Source organism: Plenodomus lingam, assembly GCF_022343315.1.
Source record: "Plenodomus lingam strain CAN1 chromosome Unknown contig_11, whole genome shotgun sequence".
NCBI lineage: Eukaryota > Fungi > Ascomycota > Dothideomycetes > Pleosporales > Leptosphaeriaceae > Plenodomus > Plenodomus lingam.
This window is the reverse complement of record NW_027093929.1, coordinates 2,008,605-2,026,332: the sequence shown is the minus strand read 5'-3', so window position 1 is coordinate 2,026,332 and position 17,728 is coordinate 2,008,605. Positions and strand designations below refer to the sequence as shown.

General features: G+C 52.9%; 7 protein-coding genes across 7 annotated transcripts; 3 read left to right on the top strand and 4 right to left on the bottom strand.

Moving 5' to 3' along the window:
* Positions 1–2,059: 2,059 nt before the first annotated feature.
* Positions 2,060–4,084, bottom strand: IAQ61_001039 (uncharacterized protein). The gene is made up of 2 exons (XM_003841190.2): positions 3,279–4,084; positions 2,060–3,226 (listed from the first exon to the last, which is right to left on the bottom strand). Exons 1-2 carry the CDS (start codon positions 3,775–3,777, stop codon positions 2,148–2,150), a joined length of 1,578 nt encoding a protein of 525 aa, XP_003841238.2. The 5' UTR covers positions 3,778–4,084; the 3' UTR covers positions 2,060–2,147.
* IAQ61_001038 (uncharacterized protein) lies at positions 4,085–6,787 on the top strand. Its single transcript, XM_066094942.1, has 4 exons — positions 4,085–4,678; positions 4,773–5,437; positions 5,578–6,163; positions 6,345–6,787. Exons 1-4 carry the CDS (start codon positions 4,626–4,628, stop codon positions 6,481–6,483), a joined length of 1,443 nt encoding a protein of 480 aa, XP_065955250.1. The 5' UTR covers positions 4,085–4,625; the 3' UTR covers positions 6,484–6,787.
* A 413-nt stretch (positions 6,788–7,200) lies between these two features.
* Positions 7,201–7,761, top strand: IAQ61_001037 (uncharacterized protein; the record flags this gene model as incomplete). Its single annotated transcript, XM_066094941.1, has 1 exon — positions 7,201–7,761. The coding sequence occupies one exon, from the start codon at positions 7,201–7,203 to the stop codon at positions 7,759–7,761; it is 561 nt and encodes a 186-aa protein (XP_065955249.1).
* Positions 7,762–11,002: 3,241 nt separating this feature from the next.
* IAQ61_001036 (uncharacterized protein) lies at positions 11,003–11,302 on the bottom strand (the record flags this gene model as incomplete). Its single annotated transcript, XM_066094940.1, has 1 exon — positions 11,003–11,302. The coding sequence occupies one exon, from the start codon at positions 11,300–11,302 to the stop codon at positions 11,003–11,005; it is 300 nt and encodes a 99-aa protein (XP_065955248.1).
* A 160-nt stretch (positions 11,303–11,462) lies between these two features.
* On the bottom strand, positions 11,463–11,708 carry IAQ61_001035 (uncharacterized protein; the record flags this gene model as incomplete). The annotated part of the gene is made up of 1 exon (XM_066094939.1): positions 11,463–11,708. The coding sequence occupies one exon, from the start codon at positions 11,706–11,708 to the stop codon at positions 11,463–11,465; it is 246 nt and encodes an 81-aa protein (XP_065955247.1).
* Positions 11,709–12,324: 616 nt separating this feature from the next.
* Positions 12,325–13,795, top strand: IAQ61_001034 (uncharacterized protein; the record flags this gene model as incomplete). Its single annotated transcript, XM_066094938.1, has 2 exons — positions 12,325–12,781; positions 13,095–13,795. The coding sequence occupies 2 exons, from the start codon at positions 12,325–12,327 to the stop codon at positions 13,793–13,795; spliced, it is 1,158 nt and encodes a 385-aa protein (XP_065955246.1).
* Positions 13,796–15,345: 1,550 nt separating this feature from the next.
* Positions 15,346–17,471, bottom strand: IAQ61_001033 (uncharacterized protein; the record flags this gene model as incomplete). The annotated part of the gene is made up of 4 exons (XM_066094937.1): positions 15,346–15,394; positions 15,609–15,663; positions 15,746–16,466; positions 17,199–17,471. 4 exons carry the CDS (start codon positions 17,469–17,471, stop codon positions 15,346–15,348), a joined length of 1,098 nt encoding a protein of 365 aa, XP_065955245.1.
* Between the last annotated feature and the right edge of the window lie 257 nt (positions 17,472–17,728).

Genomic DNA, 17,728 nt, shown 5'->3' with positions numbered 1-17,728 from the left:
TACACCTTCCTATTGCCTAGCGTAGGAAAGAGAAAAGCACCAAGTAGAGTCGAATATGTAGATAGGTGTGTAGAGGATATATGGGGTTGCTTGTAGTACTTGGTTTGCTTGCGGGGGATCTTAGTAGGGGGGGAGTAGTGCTAGGTGTGGGTTCATGGGCTGGGGTCTTGGTGAATAGACGATAGGTAGATAAATAGGCGTGTCTAGTAGGTATATAGGTAAATAAATACCTAAGTTGATTATAACTTCTATATGAACAGATATATAAAAATATCTTCGCCACAGCGATCACGTCCTCTTTTATCCACCAATGCATCCAACGAGTCGTAGCATACTGTTGCATGATTATCCCCTCAGACAGCACAACAGTCAAGTCTTGATACCTAGCACTTGACATCCTTACACCATGCCCACAACATTACGCTTTGATAAAACTGGCAATCCAAGGTAAGAAGGTGTAGTGTACGACGCCGTTACATTCTTTAACAACGTCGCTTAAACGCAATGCTAAAGTAACAGCAGAACAACGAGACAGAATGGGCAGCTTGGGATTTGCTACCTGAAGCGTAGCTGGTGGGTTTTATCTGGTGTTCAGTGACCGAGAGGTCCGGTGAACGGTGAACTCAGATTAGGTCTTGGGCTTGGTGGGTGGAGGGGATATGCGTCTTTTTTTCGGCGTGCGTGTTTAAGTGAAAAGTATTATCGTAGAAGAACATGGGTATTTCTCTGGGGAAGTTCGAATATAATTGCGGGGTTAGAGTTGGGTTCATGGTTTGCAGGTTTGAGAGCGATTGCTAATTTGAACACTGCCACATCGTCGACGAACATACCCTGCTTTTAGAAACCAATATGTCCCTTTTTTTTCAGAGAATTTCCCTTGTAAAGTATGGAATATCTACTACATCAAGTAAAACAATCTTAAATTAAAATCATCGTGGCTCTGGGACAGGCTACATCCCGTCAACATCTCGAACTATAGCCATCTTCCCACCCCGCAGGCTCCCTAAACCAAAGCATAAATTTAAACTACAATTAGCACCAACGCTTTCAAACCCTCTCAAAGTACAAAAAATCTCCACGATATACCTCCTGACCTCAATTAGCCTTCCCCCGTCCCCGCCTGCCCCCCCTCTTCTTCCAAAACCTTCAGACCCAAGAATTGTAAATACTCCGCACACCACCCCCGGCCACCCTCCACCACATGCGCGCGCCAAAACTTTTCCCAAGCAGCAGTTCTAGAACATGCGCCTTGTGCAAGCTTGACCACACTGGAATAAACATCATGACATGTATGCCACACCTTAGCTCCCATGACAAACCCAGCACCTCGCAAACCCGCTACTCCTGCGCCAAAGCGTGCGGTGTGTGTGTCTGTATGCATATGGTTAAACTTTTGACGTACGTTAGACCTTATCCACGATACTAGAGTAGCGCGAACTTCTCTAGACACGGGACAGTGTTGTTGAAATTGCCTTGGTATGCGAAGGATGGAGTGAGTGTATTCCATAGCGTCGAGGAGTTTATTGCGTAGAGTGCATTGTGGCGTTTTTAAGGTTCTGTCAATGGAACTATGGAAAAAACACTAGACTGGTTGTTAGGTTAGAACGTGAGGGGTGCATAAGGACGGATAGGGCGCGACTAAGTGCGTGCGAGGATGGGGGAGCCGGATCTTTAAGACGATTAGGCTTTGGTGCTAGAGGGGCGGTCTGGATATTGATGGGGTTGGTGGGGAAGGGGGAGGTTTGGATGGATAAGTTTGCTTCTGTGTGATGGATAGCATGGAGTGGGAGCTAATGTAGGATGTGGAGACGGTGGGAAGATTCGGGCGTTTTTAAGTAGGGGGCAAGGGCGTGCGTGAGTTGGATGTTTGGATGGTATGACTACGTTAGATTGATGTCATTGTAGAAGCTATTTATTTGCAAGTGCTTGTTAGTTGCACACAGACAGGGTAGGGATATGCTAGGAAGCATCCTTAACTAAAGTCGAGTCAATTAGCTGTTCAAGGTCATCGATGTCGCCAGTTGCTATTGGTCAAACTTGCACAAAACGAGAGAGCCAATATGCAAGACAAATTAGTTGTGACGGACAGTCAAATAATACAGTTTATAAATCTCAAGTTCTTAAACATGGTTTTCAGTTTCCCGGATCTAATCATAGAAGCCGAGAATCTTATTCGCCCGATCCAGAATCACTCTCTCGCCAGGCGTCAGACCAGCAGCATCGCTATCCCACTCTACGAGTCCCATGGCTCTACAGCCCTCTTCACCAACCAGATCCATCATATCTTCAGCCTCGACGCGACCTTTGTGCTCACTCTCTCCTACACCTCCCCCAAAGTCGGGGCTAGGGGTTCCATTGACAAAGTTCTCGCGTTGGCGTACCAGATAGTTGGCGTTATCCTCAGTCATAGGGCATGCTGGGATGTACAATACACTTGAATCTGATTTGCCTGCATGGGTCCTGTCAACCGAGTGAATTGTATCGCAATGCCATGCCACATAGTCGCCGGGTCTGACTGTGGGCACATGAATCATAGTCTTTTGTAGGTTCAAATGCGGATGCAGTAGATGTGATAACTCCTGGCCGTGTCCTGGAGTCGCACCTTGGACCCAAGCTGAGGCAGTCTTATCCATCTCCCAGTTATCTGATGCGAGGAAGTCTGCGGTATTGGAGATGGCTTCAGATGCAGGCTGTGCTCCAGGATCCACGCCGCGCTTTGGTGAGAAGAATGGTCGTAGTAGATAGTATGCTGTTGCTTTCGCTAGAAGCGGGTTAACAAGTAATGTACCCTCAAAAGGTCCAGTGTTGGACATGGACAACCAGCCCTGGAACATGCGGAATGCACTACACGCTCCTACACCATTATGCAGATCCGATACGACAGGGAGTCGGCAGCTTGCCTCCCAGGGATCAAACTCTTCCCATTTGCCTTTCCAGATCGCGTCGTAAACTTTTCCCAGTCCGTAGCCTTCTTCAGACCAGCGTTCCACACTTCCACCGTCAACGTGTGGGCCAAGGGCGAATTTGGCATCGCCTGGGAGACGCATGCGTAGACGGTCTGCGTAGCTAATGGGGTGTCTCACGGAGAGTGGTGCATGAGGCGTTGCACTGTGCCAGTAGGACATGAGGAAGCGTTGTGTTTTGAGGAGGTTGGGGTTACCGCGTGCGAGGAGTTGGGCCCGTGACCAGTACAATTCAAAGACTTGAGGGTTGTCAGGTGGAAACGCTGAGTTGTAAATATCAGTGAGGCACTACACATATATTAGGAAAGAGGGCACCTTTGGTTTTGGGATTTGCTCGTATGTACTCCCTTGATTCTTGCTTCCATTGTAAAACTTGCTGCTCTGGTATGACACCCCGAATGACAGCAACACCCATCAGCCTCAGCTCTTTACTGAAGGTTTGCGGTGCATTATCAAGGTCTTTGAAGTCAATTTCGGGTATGACTTGACTACCGAGCTCAACGATTGCTGGTATTTCCTTCCTCAGGTCTCGGAGTAATCGATTCCAAGACTCACGAACTGCGTCTTCATTACCGCGAATCAGACGGCTTTTGAGCTCAGCATATTCTGGAGAGAGGGGACCGAATTGCTGCCCAGAGAGCGACACAAACGCGTCCGAGATATCGCCTGCGCGTTTCTGCGATTGAGAGGTGGCGGTCCGTGATTGTGTGATGACTCGTTTCAAGGGAGAGCGGATGATTCGAACGGCGGAAAGCATGTTGGACCAAAAGTTTTTCTTTTCACAAGGAGGCGCGTCGACTTTGCACTTGGTCATCTCCTTAAGTTGGTCTTCTCCAGTCTCCGCACCAGCTCATTATCAAGTGCCCGTCGCTCTGCAGTTGCTTCGACACACACACGTCGTGGTTCCGACATGCACTCGAGGCTGAGGGAGAGAAAGGATGACGTCTGATCGGAACCTCTTCTCGACCGAGCATAGCGCGATTTGGTTAGCAGCCCACGGCTCGAGTCCTCCGCCTTTTGTGAATGCGCCAAAAGTAAGTCTTCCGACATTGTGCCATACAGGCCGTCTTTCTCTCCGATTGTCGCAAATGAGCGTGAGAGGATCACTGTTGGAGTATCGTGATCGCAGTTGAAGGTATCGGAACGCAGTTGTCTCGCCAGAACCTGCCTCGATATCTCCCCCAAGCCCACCTCACAGCCACGAGCGTCACAGTCGAGTGTGGCTTCTGCGTTACGTCCCGTGGGATAAACGGCAGGTTGAATCGACGGCCCGCGTCTCCACTGACCGCCTCACTCGTCGTGTCCTCTGGATGGCAGAATGGACGCAAAAGTACAGCTTCGTCATGTGCAGCCTCGGAACGACTGTGACTATCAGCGGGGGCGGCGTCGTGGGAGCCATTGAGGGCACGACGAACTCCAAGGCAGCCCACCTGAGATCAACGGAGCGTCGACAAGTGTCTTGTCTGTGTTCCTGCGCATCGGATAAGCAAGCTGTTGTCTACGGTAGTACGCTTGAACACGGTTACGGCGGGACGTTCTCCGTAACCAACACAGCAAGTCCCAGTACTACCGCTGGGTATATGAAGTATAGCTGCCCTGTGATACAAGCTTCTCCTACATCTTTCCATTGTCAGCGGGACGGATTGAATAGCCATTCGCACAATGTCGCAGTCATACTTACCAAAGGACTTCCTGTGGGGCTTTGCTACAGCAAGGTTCGTATTCCTCAGAACCTCTCCACAAAACTTACCCCGCTACATCAAACCTACTACAAGCAGTCTTGTCACATACTGAATTTTGTTCCTACAGCTATCAGATTGAAGGTGCACCACATGAGGACGGCCGTGCAGATTCCATCTGGGACACGTTTTGCCGTATTCCAGGCAAGATTGCTGGCGGAGAGTCCGGAGATGTAGCCTGCGACTCCTACCACCGCACCGCTGAGGACATTGCCCTGTTAAAAGAGCTTGGAGCCAAGTCATATCGTTTCTCTCTCTCATGGTCTCGTATCATCCCGCTCGGCGGCCGCAATGACCCCGTCAACGAAAAAGGCATTCAGCACTACATCAAATTCGTCGACGACCTTCGCGCAGCAGGCATCGAGCCGTTGATAACGTTGTTTCACTGGGATCTGCCCGACAACCTGCATAAGCGATATGGCGGTATGTTGAACAAGGACGAATTCGTCAAAGACTTCGAGAACTACGCCAGGGTGTGTTTCAAGGCCTTCGGTTCCAAGGTCAAGTTTTGGATTACCTTCAATGAGCCCTGGTGCAGCTCCGTTCTCGGATATGGCACCGGGTTATTCGCTCCCGGACGATGCAGCGATCGGAGTAAGAGTGCAGAGGGAGACAGTTCAAGGGAGCCGTGGATCGTCGGACACTCGCTCCTCGTCGCCCATGGTGCGGCGGTGAAGGCTTACCGTAACGACTTCAAGCACAAGGATGGAGGCCAGATTGGGATCACACTCAATGGTAAGCGAAACAAACCCACATGGTTACCGTATTACGCAAAAGTAAATCCTTCGTGCGGGTACCAGCCTCGTGCACAGGAGTCCACTATTGAACTTAGGGACGAGTTCGAAATTAATTTGCTAATGCGTCCCCTTGCGTAGGTGACTGGACAGAACCTTGGGATCCCGAGGACGCCAAAGATCGCGAGGCATGTGATCGCAAGCTTGAGTTTTCAATCTGCTGGTTCGGTGACCCAATATACTTTGGCAACTATCCAGACTCGATGCGGAAGCAACTGGGCGACAGACTGCCGCGATTCACGCCCGAAGAGGTCGCCTTGGTCAAAGGTAGCAATGACTTCTATGGAATGAATCACTACTGTGCACATTACATTAGGCATAAAGACACTGAGCCGGAGCTGGACGATCATGTGGGCAATCTGGACATTCTCCAGCAGAACAAGCAGGGCGAGTGGATTGGTCCAGAGACGCAGTCTCTCTGGCTAAGGCCAATGCCTTTGGGATTCCGGAAACTGATCAAATGGCTAAGTGACAGATATGGAGGTCCGACGTTTTACGTGACCGAGAACGGAACGAGCGTAAAGGGCGAGAACGAGTTGCCTCTGGAGCAGCTCTTGGACGACGAGTTCCGATGCGAATATTTCAGGGGATATGTTGGTGCCCTGGCTGATGCCCACACTATTGACGGTGTGGATGTCAGGGGTTACTCGGCGTGGAGTCTCATGGAGTATGTCGAAACCCTTTCATTATCTCAAGTTGTTTGCTTCACCTTCTCATGGTAGGACGCTTGTCGGATTGAGCTTGCCCGTGGCGATGCGGTCCCGTGCGTAGCAGATCGATCAACCTTCCTAGCTTCAAACATCTGAGCTTCTGCCGCGGACGCCTAGCGCTAACAAACGTGCGTGCAGCAACTTCGAATGGGCCGAGGGCTACACAACGCGCTTCGGCGTTACTTTTGTCGACTACAAGGGGGCCCAGAAGCGATACCCAAAGAAGAGTGCCCGCGAGATCTCACAAATCTTCGATAGATATATCAGAAAGGAGTAATAAGACCGACGGGTGTGGCGGCGCGAGAGGGCCGCGGAAATGTCTTCCGTCGAATCATTGTCGAGCAAGGGAATAGTTGAGCGAAAAGGCATGATGCGCTTCTAGCATTATTCTAGTCTGTCCTGCGACAACGTGTGGAAACTTCTGCGGTCCCTCCTTTGACCATTTCAGCAATTTTCTCCACCTTGGGTATCCATACATAGTGTAGTCGGAGCATTGCGCCATCTTGGGGTAGTTCAGGCTGGTGGCGTATCTCCCGCTCCCGCCTCAGGATCTTTCGAATTCAACATGCCCCAATGAAAATTTATGGTGTATGGTGTTCAAACGAGAATCGGATTTCGGTGATGCCGTAAACCAGTGATGTCCATTGAGACAAAGGCTACATACTGGCTTCCGAAAGGCCGCAGCACAGCATCGGACCGCGTCATCATGGCCTGCATATGCGGCTGAGTAGGGTTGAACGACAGCCACTCGCTCGCCTTCAAGGTTGTTGCCCGGTGCTCCCCGAGTGGTCAGTATTGGCACGTAGTGTAGACCGACAGTATCTACTGTATGTACAGCACCATCCATTGCACCACCGCACATGCAGCAACCCCACATGTCGGCTTAATCTTGACGCCATATGCTTGTCCATCACGTGAGACACACGGAGGGTTCTCGACCAAGACCGTAACAGTAAGCGTTTGCAACCTCGCATTCGGGTAGTGGATGACACGGATGAGCGACACAGTACAGTTGGCTGGGTACAGCAACAGAGTTCACGGCAGATTCGTTTTGGGTTTACCTCTTGCTTCTACTCCAAGGGGTTCTAGCCCGAAGCTAGAAGAGAACTACGAAAGGGGAGTTGTTGCATGTTGGCGCACAAGCATGAAGAGCTTGCGCATGGTGTGGACAATGGCAGCTGAGATGACGCCCTCGGTCAACGAATCGCACGTACAGTATGCAACGCCTGAGCAAGAAGCGAATGCAATGGGAGAGACTGTGAAGGGGGATAGGATGGAATGGAATGGAATGGAATGGGTGGACGAATGGATGAATGGATTAGCTGTGCGGTGTGTTGCTGTGTGGTGCAACACCCTGGCTTGTCCTCCCGCAAACTTTAAATCTACAAGCATGTTTCAGACGAGGACGGCTCCCTCGTGGCCGCCAAAACAGGTACAAGCCAAGAGGCAAGTGGATGCAGTTTCTGGCAAACCTGAAGGAGAAAGCGAAATCCGGGACTGGGTTCTCGGTCTCGATTTATTTTGTCCGCATGAGACAGGCGGTGGCTTGGGATGAATATCGGGGCTTTTTCAGGATCATGGACAAAGTGGAACTGCGGTTCCAAAATTTGGTAGCGAGTTAGTGCCATCGTGTCAGGACGGCTTCGGCGGGATAGCTTGATATTGCGAACGGGCAACGGGATCTTGGTACTGTATATGCCATGGTCTCTGAGTGATGGAACAATTTGACCTTTTTTTGGGCAGCCGTTGGTCCGAGCCAGTGTGGATGTTGGTTGCGCAATCGTGAACGGACGTGGGATTGACCATGGTTCCCTGACGGCAAACCCTTGGGTCTGGTTTGCACTAGGCTTTTGCTTGCAGCGCCAGAAACTCTACACCGTGCAATACACAGAGTCGTGACGAGCAAGTGAAATCAAGCGGTTTCTGGCAAACCCCATCCAGTCCCTCGGATCTGAACCGGTCCAGGAACCCCCCCCCCCCCTCCCATACTGTTACTTGGTAACTTTTGGAGGAAGCAAGACAGCCTTACCTACCGCTTCCGATCTTGAACTTTCTCTAGATGAAGCGTGTTGGGTCTAGAACATCATGAGACTGTTTACTGTTGAGCATAGGTCAGCAGAGTATGGAAGCATAATTGCTAATTGGTTACGTGACATTGCTGTTGTCATCTGCTGACTATGACATGTTGGTAGGGGAGCTACGACGTTCAATCTGCCTTGCATGCTGCTAGAGACTTGGGGGGAGAGTAATCACAGAGATGTGATGGGCGTTTCAGGGGTGGGCTATGCTCTCGATGCAGGCCGGCTAGTCTTATCTCTTTCTTTCTCTCTCTCTCTCTCTCTCGCACTGTACCCAAGTCTACTGTACAGATGATGGTGGTGATTTGCAGAGCTTCTACCAGTAAACAAGACCTTCTCCAAGCGCCACAACAACGGAGAGCCTGGATGATGCTTGCAAGCACGGTCTTCCCAAGATGGCGCCATGTTCGGACGCCATCTCAATGCGGAACCGCAGGTTTGCTGGTGCTTCGAGACGGACCAAGACAGCGACACTAGGTAGAAGCTTTGCAACACGCACTCGGATTGATCTTACCTAGAGTGATGATTGCGTGAGAGAGGCGAGCTAGGGACGGGCTTTGTTCCCACAAACAGTGAGGCTGGTAGGGCCTGTGCGACAGTCCACGTTGCTGGGTTACGGTAGGTTGATTGAGCATGTGCTAAAAAACTCGAGGCCATTCAAGATGTGACGCGCACTGCTCTTGTGGTCGTCTCATCTACGTCCGATGACTTCCATGCAAATAAGGAAAAAAACGGTCTACTAACCATTCCGAGAGAGCCGCTGCAGAAATTGCGGCGTGGGCGAATCTCGCCTCCACTCTTGCCCCTCCGAACAGCCCTCTCACGAACACGATTTTCTTGCCCTTGTCCTTGCCTACGCCGGCCCATGCAAGATTTGAGTACCATAGTATGGTACTATAGAATGTATGTAGGAGTACAATTGCGGTCCTTCTTTTCGCGGATTGTGGGTCGCGGCCGTCGGAGAGAGGCACAGTGCCCCTGGTAGCGCTGCCGACGTGCATCATCTTCCACATTTCAGAACACTTTGCCGAGTTTCCTCCTATCCAATCGTCAGCGCCAAGCCATTCTCATGTGGCTGGAGAGAGGACGAGAGAGACGAGGGTTGTGCGTGAGAGAGAGGAGGCATTAGGGATCATGGATCTTGGGCCCTTTTTGCCTGCTGCTGTTGGGACTTCGCCGCAGGCAGGCAGGCAGGCAGGCAGGTCGAGCTTGGGCAATTGACAACGAGCGGTGAAGGGAATTGAGTGCTCGCTTGGACGAGTGTTGAGTCCATGGGGAGGGGGGGTTTTGGTGTGTAGTGTGTGTTGTGCAGATCTTGCTGTTGGAGGCCGTCTGGTATGCCCATCAGTATTTGCTCGAGGTCACGAGACGGGGACCTATGGTTAGTCTAGACTACCTAGTCACCCAAGGTGTGGGCAGATAGCAGTAGCATGCTCATTATCAGCAGTGCAAAGCTGAGCCCATGTGCATGCCCCCTCCCTCCCCCCCCCCCATCCAAAACGTCAGGCGGAAACCATTGTCCAGACGGGCACGAGCTCCAGCCACAGAATCCATTTTGGGGGGTGATTAGGTGTTATGCGGCCTGAACGAACTGGCCAAGGCTCGAGCGCAGTTGGCCAGCAGTGCGAGTGCGCCGCCCAAGGCCCTCAAGTGCGGCAAAGTAGTGGTGAAAATCGCGGAGCGGATCTTCGACCTGGTTACAGGTGCCGATCGCATTTGGCACTACAAGCTCCCCTCCAGGTGGAATGGTGGGTGTACGTACATACGTGGTGTACTGTATGTAGGTACTTGGACTGCATATGCAACATGCAGACGTATGCGTATGCAGAGACAGCACCAGGGTTGAAACAGGTAAGGGTAGGTAGAGTTCGTCACCGTCGTTCCAAGTACCGTCGTCGGCTACGGGACGTAAATTACAAGTAAGTACGCAGGTATGCATATGTACAGGGAGACGGTTTGGGAATATTTACATGGTTAGATGATGTTCTACTAAGTTACCAATATTAGCTAATTCTCGCATAGTACATGCTCTGTATGTAACAGAGCACGCCCCCTTGCAGCCCAAGCAGCAGAGGCACAACCATGGGCCTGAGGGTGGAGACATGACAGAGACCAGAATGTGGCTCTACTCTGGCCTGCTCTACAATATACTATTGTATAGCAACACATGGGAGTGGTAGCGGTAGTGGTAGGGGCAGGTTACCGCAGGTACCGGTACACACAGGGAGATAGCGGTATCATTCATTCCATCCCGTTAGATAGCTAGGTACATAGACAGCACTGCTCATCAGGTCGCAAGTGATGGTCCACGACGACGACGACACGACGACGACTGGCTGGCCATGTAGACTGTGTGGACTCTGGCGCAGCGGAAGCATCCTGTTTGCCCCTGTCATGATCGCCGTAGACATGCAGGCCGCACTCTTCCATCCGATGAAGCTATCCTACCATCCTCAGACATGGACTCCCCCGTGAACGCTAGCCCTCATGGCGGCCACAGTCGCCGACCAGACGGGTCACGGTCTTGAGGGCGGGCAGAGGCGGCTGCTGTAGTCGGCGGAACGAAACACAGACGGCAATGCCAGACTTGGATGGTTGGCATGGTTGGCATGGCTAGCATGGCATGGTTCTGCCCTTACATGGTCCCAAGTCTGCTATAGGGCCCCCCCCCGGCAGACTCGGGAAGGAAAATGTTACGATACAGGGTCTCCACGTGCTTCAGCCTTGGCATCCCGTGCCCGGACCCTTCTCTCGTCTCTTCTCTTTCTCTCTCCCTCGCCGGCCAGGGCCCATGAACGACCCCCGCGCCCCCTCCACCCCCGGCATCGCTTCACGTACTCGCGGCATGGGGGTGGAAGGCTTACCTACCACGCTCCTCAAACGTCCCAGTTTGTCCGCGTCGGCCTTCGCTGTCCCATCTTCGCGACGGTCCGCTTCATCGCGTGCTAGACGACCAGGCACTCGACTCGACACCTTTTTTTGCTGCCCGTCATGGCGACACGGTCCGCCGTTGGCCATGGCGACATCAGGAACAAGCCTTCCGCTTACGCGGTCACTGGCCCTTCACCGCAACCACAAGCCCCCTCTCCCCTCCCCCCAGTGGGCTATGTTTGTACTAGCACGGTAACTATGTGGTGGAGCCACGGGCGCTTTTCTAGCTTCTAGTAGACGACTACTATTAGTATGGTAGCTGCTGGTCAGTGGCTAGCATGCGTATTTGCGCAGGTAAGGTGGACCGAGGGGTGTTGCGCAGGAACTCGGCCATGCCACCCTTGGCGGGCTGCCATATCCTAGCCCAGAGCTTGTAGTGGCTTTCTAGAACGGCCATGGCAGCTTTGCCAAACGCAGGGCCGCGCTCGACACCAACTGTATACACCGGGCCTCGACGGGCTTGACGGGCTCGACGCGGCGTGCTGCCAGCCATGCCACCACCGTTGGGAGCCCATATCCAGGAGCTAGTGCATGCACAGGTTTGCGTCAAGGCTCGCTTGCCTGGTGCTGCCTGTCACCGCTGACGAGCGTGCTGCTCAGCACTGTGCAGGGGCCACGCCTCGCACTCACTATCGGAGAAGCTAAGATGAAACGATTTCCCCAGAACCCACGTTGTGTGGCTCCCTCCAGCGCCGGGATCAGGACGCTGCCACTAGGCCAGGGTCAAAAGCATGGGCGTGAAGACGCTATTCATTGAGACCGGATAGCAGGTTATAGGCTCCTGCCAGCCATGTCTGATCTCGCTCAATCCTGACCTTCGACAACTCTGCTCCGCCCTTCTCCTCTTGTCCCTAATCCTCCCTTAATCTCCGCCATCTCTGCCCTTTTCTCCCTCTCCCTCCCCCCACCGAGTCACGCCGGCTCAACTCGCTCTTAACCCTCGTCGATATCCCCATCTTTGAGATTCGGGAGCACCCATCGGTCAACGTACATACTACGTAGTCACTGGCTTGATATTGTCACAGAGCTTGGACCCCATTTGTTTTGGGCCCCCGCTGACATAGCAACCTCATCCCATATCCTCTTACACCGCCTCGCGTGGATATTCGATGACTTCAATACTCCACTATCGAGACCCCATCGCCTACAGAAGCGACTTCATGAGCACCTCCAGCTTCCACTCGCCTCATATGGACCAGACCAAGAGATCTCCGCCTTATGACGGTCATTCTTCTGGTTCAGAGGCGAAGAATAGCACACCAGGAATGAAGAAGCGACCTTCAAGAGCAGGTACTCGGAGCGTCACAACCTTGACAGCTGCCCAGCTGGAACGCAAGAGAGCCAACGACCGAGAGGCCCAACGAGCCATTCGTCAAAGGACAAAGGACCACATCGATACGCTCGAGCGCCAAGTTCGTGACCTCACTGCTCAACTCGACAGCAATTCATCCGGCAAGATGATGGAAATAATGCGAAGAAACGACGAGCTCGAAGCTGAGAACGCAGTCCTTCGCGCTCGCCTTTCCCACGCAGTTTCTGCACTTGGCGTTCCAGAGCAAGGCACAGGTACGTTTAGCATTCCAAGTTTCTCATGAAGCACACAGAGTCCACATGTTCTGCTTGCAGCAAATGACGGTCCCTTTTTTCTTTTTGCTTTTTACTGTCTCGGGCCACAGCGCTCCCGTTGTGGTCCGACCCTATTTTCGTCATGTTTCTTTTTTCTCCCATTTCGCATGCCCCTCTTCCGCTCCCCGTTTCGGCTACGCGCAGTTTCTGTGACATCGGCTTCCTACTCTTTTGTAAGCGAGATGCAAACAGCAGAATCGCTTCCCAAGTCTATGTAAGGGCATTGCAGTATGACTGACTCTACAAGTCACAGGCGCTCCCTCGCCAAGTGACCGGGTTCAGATGCTCAGCCAGCCTCGGAGAGGATCAACAGGAACCGCCAGGAGTGCCCATTCAGTGCCCGAAATAGCGACACCCGTATCTCAGCCTGGACATTGGCAGCAGCAGCAGCAGCACTCGTATGCCCACCACACTTCCTCGCCTCATGTTGATCCGACGCCTGCCATGGGCGATGTGCAACGATGGAGTCCCCACCCAAATCACCCACAACACCACCAGGTATCTATGCCTGTCCAAGATGCATCAATACACGCTGTTGAGCCTTCCAACATGGCTTATCCAGGCACCTACGGCATGGAGAGCAACACGCGTGCCATGTCCTACCCTTTGGAGAATCCGCCCATGGTCACTTCGCAGCCCATGACCATGTCCAGCTATGGAACACCAACATCGCATCCTTCTCCTCATACGTCCGAGTACCAGCGACATATGAGCGTGCCCATGCACCACCAGTCAGCTCCAGGTCAAGGAGCTGCCCAACACGGTCAGCAACACACGTCTGCACCGTATTCCTATCCAGTTGGTCAGCAGCAAAGCTATGCACCGCAGGTCAGCCATGCCAATGACATGCCCATGATGCATGCCCAGCACCAGCAAAACCAAATGATGAACGAACAAGGACAGCACATCATGTACCAACATCACATGTCGTCCAATATGAAGGTTGAGCATTGAAGTCTGGCGAAATAAGCATTAGATGCGGGTCTGATGGATGACGAGTCAAGAACATTGAGGGTCAAAAGTATCCGGTCCCCATAAGAAACTAAATCACCTTGGCTTCCAGAGGATGATCGTCCGAGAAGCGAAGGTCTTGCCGATTACCAACCACGCAACCTTTTTCGCTGGGCGATACGGTCTGCCACGCACTCTACTTGCATTCTACCTGTGCTCGGGCGAATGACACTCGACGTCTACGACGACGATAGCACGCTTTGCGTCTGTAACTCCGCTACCGATGCTCACCGCCAGCAACAAGGCGCTATGACCAAAGCTGTCAAACCCGCATTGGGACGGGCTTCTCCCACGGATCCGCGTCGTCGTCCCCCCACCCGCAGAGGCATGAAGTGCAATGAAACGCTAATACGAAGGCCCCACATGTGGGTTCAGGACTGCAGTCGCCCAGGAACAACGTCCCGCTGCAGACTGAAGGATTCAGGCGAGCCAAGCTAAACGCGCTCAAAAGAGGTGGATACGTCTTCTCGAAGCTCGACGGCGTGGAAGCAAAGGAATATTCGAAGAAAGCTCGTCGTTGAGGAGGAGGGGGTGACGTGGGGCCCAAAGCACGCTTCGACTTTGTCCGAGATGGTGTCCGCATTGGGCCAAACAACCGAGCGGTCAGGCCAGGACAAGCGCAGCCTTTCCCCCCACCCCTCTCCAGCTACAGCAACGTGGCTTGCCGCTCCACACGCGCACTCGGTCGACCATGTAGGCGCGTGGCGCTTGCGTGCGAGGGCTTCCCAGAAGAAGATGAAACGATGAAGCTCGAATGTATGGAGGCGGCAGCTATCGATAGCGCAGCACCCTCATTTCCGGGGCGTGGCGTGGAAGGACCGGTCAACCGAAGAGGCGGGAGAACGGGTGCACTACTGTGTGTACTGTCTGTGTGTTGTATGCGCGTGCAAGTGTGTACTCGTCAGGACAGAAAGCCGCCGAAGAGACCGAGGCCAGCACTGAGCAGACTCCTTTTCACTATTGCCAAGCCGCGCTAGGCCAGGTGTCCCGCAGCCCGGATACATGGCCCCGGTCTCCGTAGCCCAATGGCAGGCCGCCCTTGGCCTAGCCCATCCCAGCCAGTTCCAGCCAATCGCCAGCCTTGACCGCCCCATGCCATGTCAGGAAACAGACTCCGCCAGGACAGGTCAGGCGCTCCCTTCACCGCACTCCCCCATGCCTCCTCTGTCCACCCGCATTCACTGTCGCCTCGAATCCAAATCTGCCATTGGCCGTACTCCTATACCCATCACACCGACACGGGTCCGCTGCATGTGCCTTTGGAGCGTAGAGAGAGTGCTGTGTACGTAGGGAAGGAATCGCGAGTCTTCTCTTCCTCTTCCACCCTCGGAGCTGTTCTGTCTTCCATGTCCAATATTGCTGGCTTGCAGCTTGCTTACTACTACCTGCACTTGCTACCATGGTAGTACCTACTACTCTACTACCTACAGTGCACTACCCATACCCTACATACTGCTCTGCTATGACGCCTCCATAGTACAACTGCCGTATCTCTATGCCGTGGCTGCTTGATCTGCGCGGATCTGCTTCAGGAGTTCTGGGCTAAAACGTTGGGTTCCCGCAAGTCAGCCATCTATCACGTGCAACCTTAGGCCTCGACGGCCCCAGACAAGAGAGAGACTATTACTTACTACCAGCGTTCGCCAACGTCGGGGTGGCTCTTCACTCTACAAACACGGTAGTAAAACAAAGTGTCAGCACATAGCCCACTATGGTTTCAACGTCGCCAGTCGCGCCTCCTGTGTGTATGGCTTACCTGTTCATAAGCGTTGCCTCGCCGAGATGACCCCATCGGCCCTTCACAAACGTGACTAGACTGGGGTCAGCGAAACGAACCACGTCCACACCCCAATCTCCTGCACGCTGCTAGTACCGAATCTCGGGCGAACTCACACTCGACGTCGTCTTTGCGCCATGTACGCGCCTCGTCCCGCAGCTGGAGAACGTCCCCGGGGACGTCCATGGCTTCAAACTTGGCATCATAGCTTACGCCTTGAAAAAAGGGAACAGAGTACCGTGCTCCTTCACCCTTGCGTGGACTGAGCACGCGATGGGTGGTAGAGGCGCAGACACCATCCGTCAAGGCCTCCATGCCCTGCCCAATTGCCACTACCAGGGTGCCCTCTATCGGTTTGCAATCTATCCACTCGCCCTTTGCATTCTGCGCCTGCAAGCCGGGCTGGTTGCTTGCCTGTAGCAAGTAACTGGTGAGCATGCTATCCTTGTGTGAACCCACGCCTTGTCGCCTGATCTCCCAGGCCTTCCTCGACTCCTCCGATGCCCCGCTCGGCAAATCCGGAACATCCACTTCCGGGTACTTGACGATCTTGAGCTTGTGTTGCTGATCCGCGTCGAAGAACTTGTCGAATGCATCGGCCGGCAGCCCAATGGCTTCGGCGATCAGGCTCGTGAAGAGCGTGGCAATGTCCGACATGCGCTGCATGTATTCTTCATAGACGGGGCGGAAGGCGGGAAGGTGCTGTGCGGACGGCCATTGGTTGGGCGCAAGCAGGTTATGATAGAGTGGTGCAGAGGGCTCCGGTATGGGGTGGGGCGTCGAGAGATCGAGTTGTTCGCGATGGTCTGGGTTCTGTGCTGTGGTTTCATTGTCGATCTGCGTGTAGGGTGATGGGGATGGGAGTTAGCCTATGCGCTTTATCCTGGTTTGTTTCTCTTCAATCTTCATAATGACTGTCGCGTTATAAGTACAGGCAGGGAAGAAGAGGGGGATCAAGGAAAGAACAGACAAGGAGGGAAACGATCATCGAGAAATGGAAAGCAAGCATGGTGCGGCGTATATCGAGTATGTCTGCAGATTTTTCGAGAGATACCCTGGTTGTAGATTCTCTTCCATTTCTTATTCTTGTCGGCGCATGGGTACGATTTTTCTTCTTGTATGATAGTTTCTGGCAACGGGAGGTTTTTTTCTTTTCTTTCTCTCCCCTTTCTTTGCCTCCTTCGTCGTTCTTGAGATCTTTCAACGGCTTGCTGTCTTCATCTTTTTTTTTATCGGGTCCTCTTTCTTTTTTCCTTGTTTTTTGGTCTGGCATCGTAATACCATCATGCATCCATCCGCGTTTTCTAGACAGTTTTTTTTTTCAAGGCATGGCGGGTAGGACGGAGTTTAATAGACTGCTTGGATCAAACCCCCCCTTTGTTTTTCTCAATGTGTATATGAGATGTGAGAATGCCAACTGTCTTGTGAAATAGATGGGCCAGAGCAACCCAGGCGCTTGACACAAAAATACATGGAAAAGACAGTTGCAACAAAGCCATCAAAATCACACAAACCCCCTTATCCTCCCTTTCCCCCTCTCCAATAAACAAAAAAAAATCACAAACTCACCCGACTCCAGCCCAAAAAACTCGCCACACGCTTCATCTCAATCCTTTCCTTCTCCGCCACCGGCAAGTCCTCGAAAAAAGCGGCACACTGCGCCTTCACCGCCCCCACCAGACTCTCCGGCAGCCCCGTGTCGCTGAGGTACAAGAAGCCCGTGTTGAGCAGGGCGGAGCGCAGCGCGCTTAGGAAGGCGGGTTTGGTGGTTGGGGAGAGGGCGGTGCGGAGGGAGAGGATGGGGATGGTTGTGAAAGGGGAGGGGGGAGGGGGATAGGGCATTTTTTGGGGGGCGGGGGATGTTGGGGTTGGAGGTGGGAGTGTTTTTCCTTTTCTTTCTTTCGCTTCGTGTTTGTTTGGCGGTTTGGACTTGATCTCTTGCGTGGTGTTTTCACAGCCTTGCGTTATATATAGAGTATATGGTATGTGCGGGGTAGTTTGGACTTGTGAGGCTCGTTGACGTCTTACAGTGGGGCTATGGCGCCAAGTTTGCTGTCTCTCTTTTCTTTGCTACTTGCTACTTGCTACTTTACTATCTT

What these genes read in the sequence shown, in the direction of transcription:
- IAQ61_001039 (XM_003841190.2), bottom strand. Translation starts at nt 3,777, where the DNA reads ATGACCAAGTGCAAAGTCGACGCGCCTCCTTGTGAAAAGAAAAACTTT. An exon ending in AGCAAATCCCAAAACCAAAG is followed by an intron (nt 3,227 to 3,278) that starts GTGCCCTCTTTC and finishes TTTACAACTCAG; the next exon opens with CGTTTCCACCTGACAACCCT.
- IAQ61_001038 (XM_066094942.1), top strand. Translation starts at nt 4,626, where the DNA reads ATGTCGCAGTCATACTTACCAAAGGACTTCCTGTGGGGCTTTGCTACA. An exon ending in TGGGGCTTTGCTACAGCAAG is followed by an intron (nt 4,679 to 4,772) that starts GTTCGTATTCCT and finishes TTGTTCCTACAG; the next exon opens with CTATCAGATTGAAGGTGCAC. An exon ending in TCGGCGTGGAGTCTCATGGA is followed by an intron (nt 6,164 to 6,344) that starts GTATGTCGAAAC and finishes ACGTGCGTGCAG; the next exon opens with CAACTTCGAATGGGCCGAGG.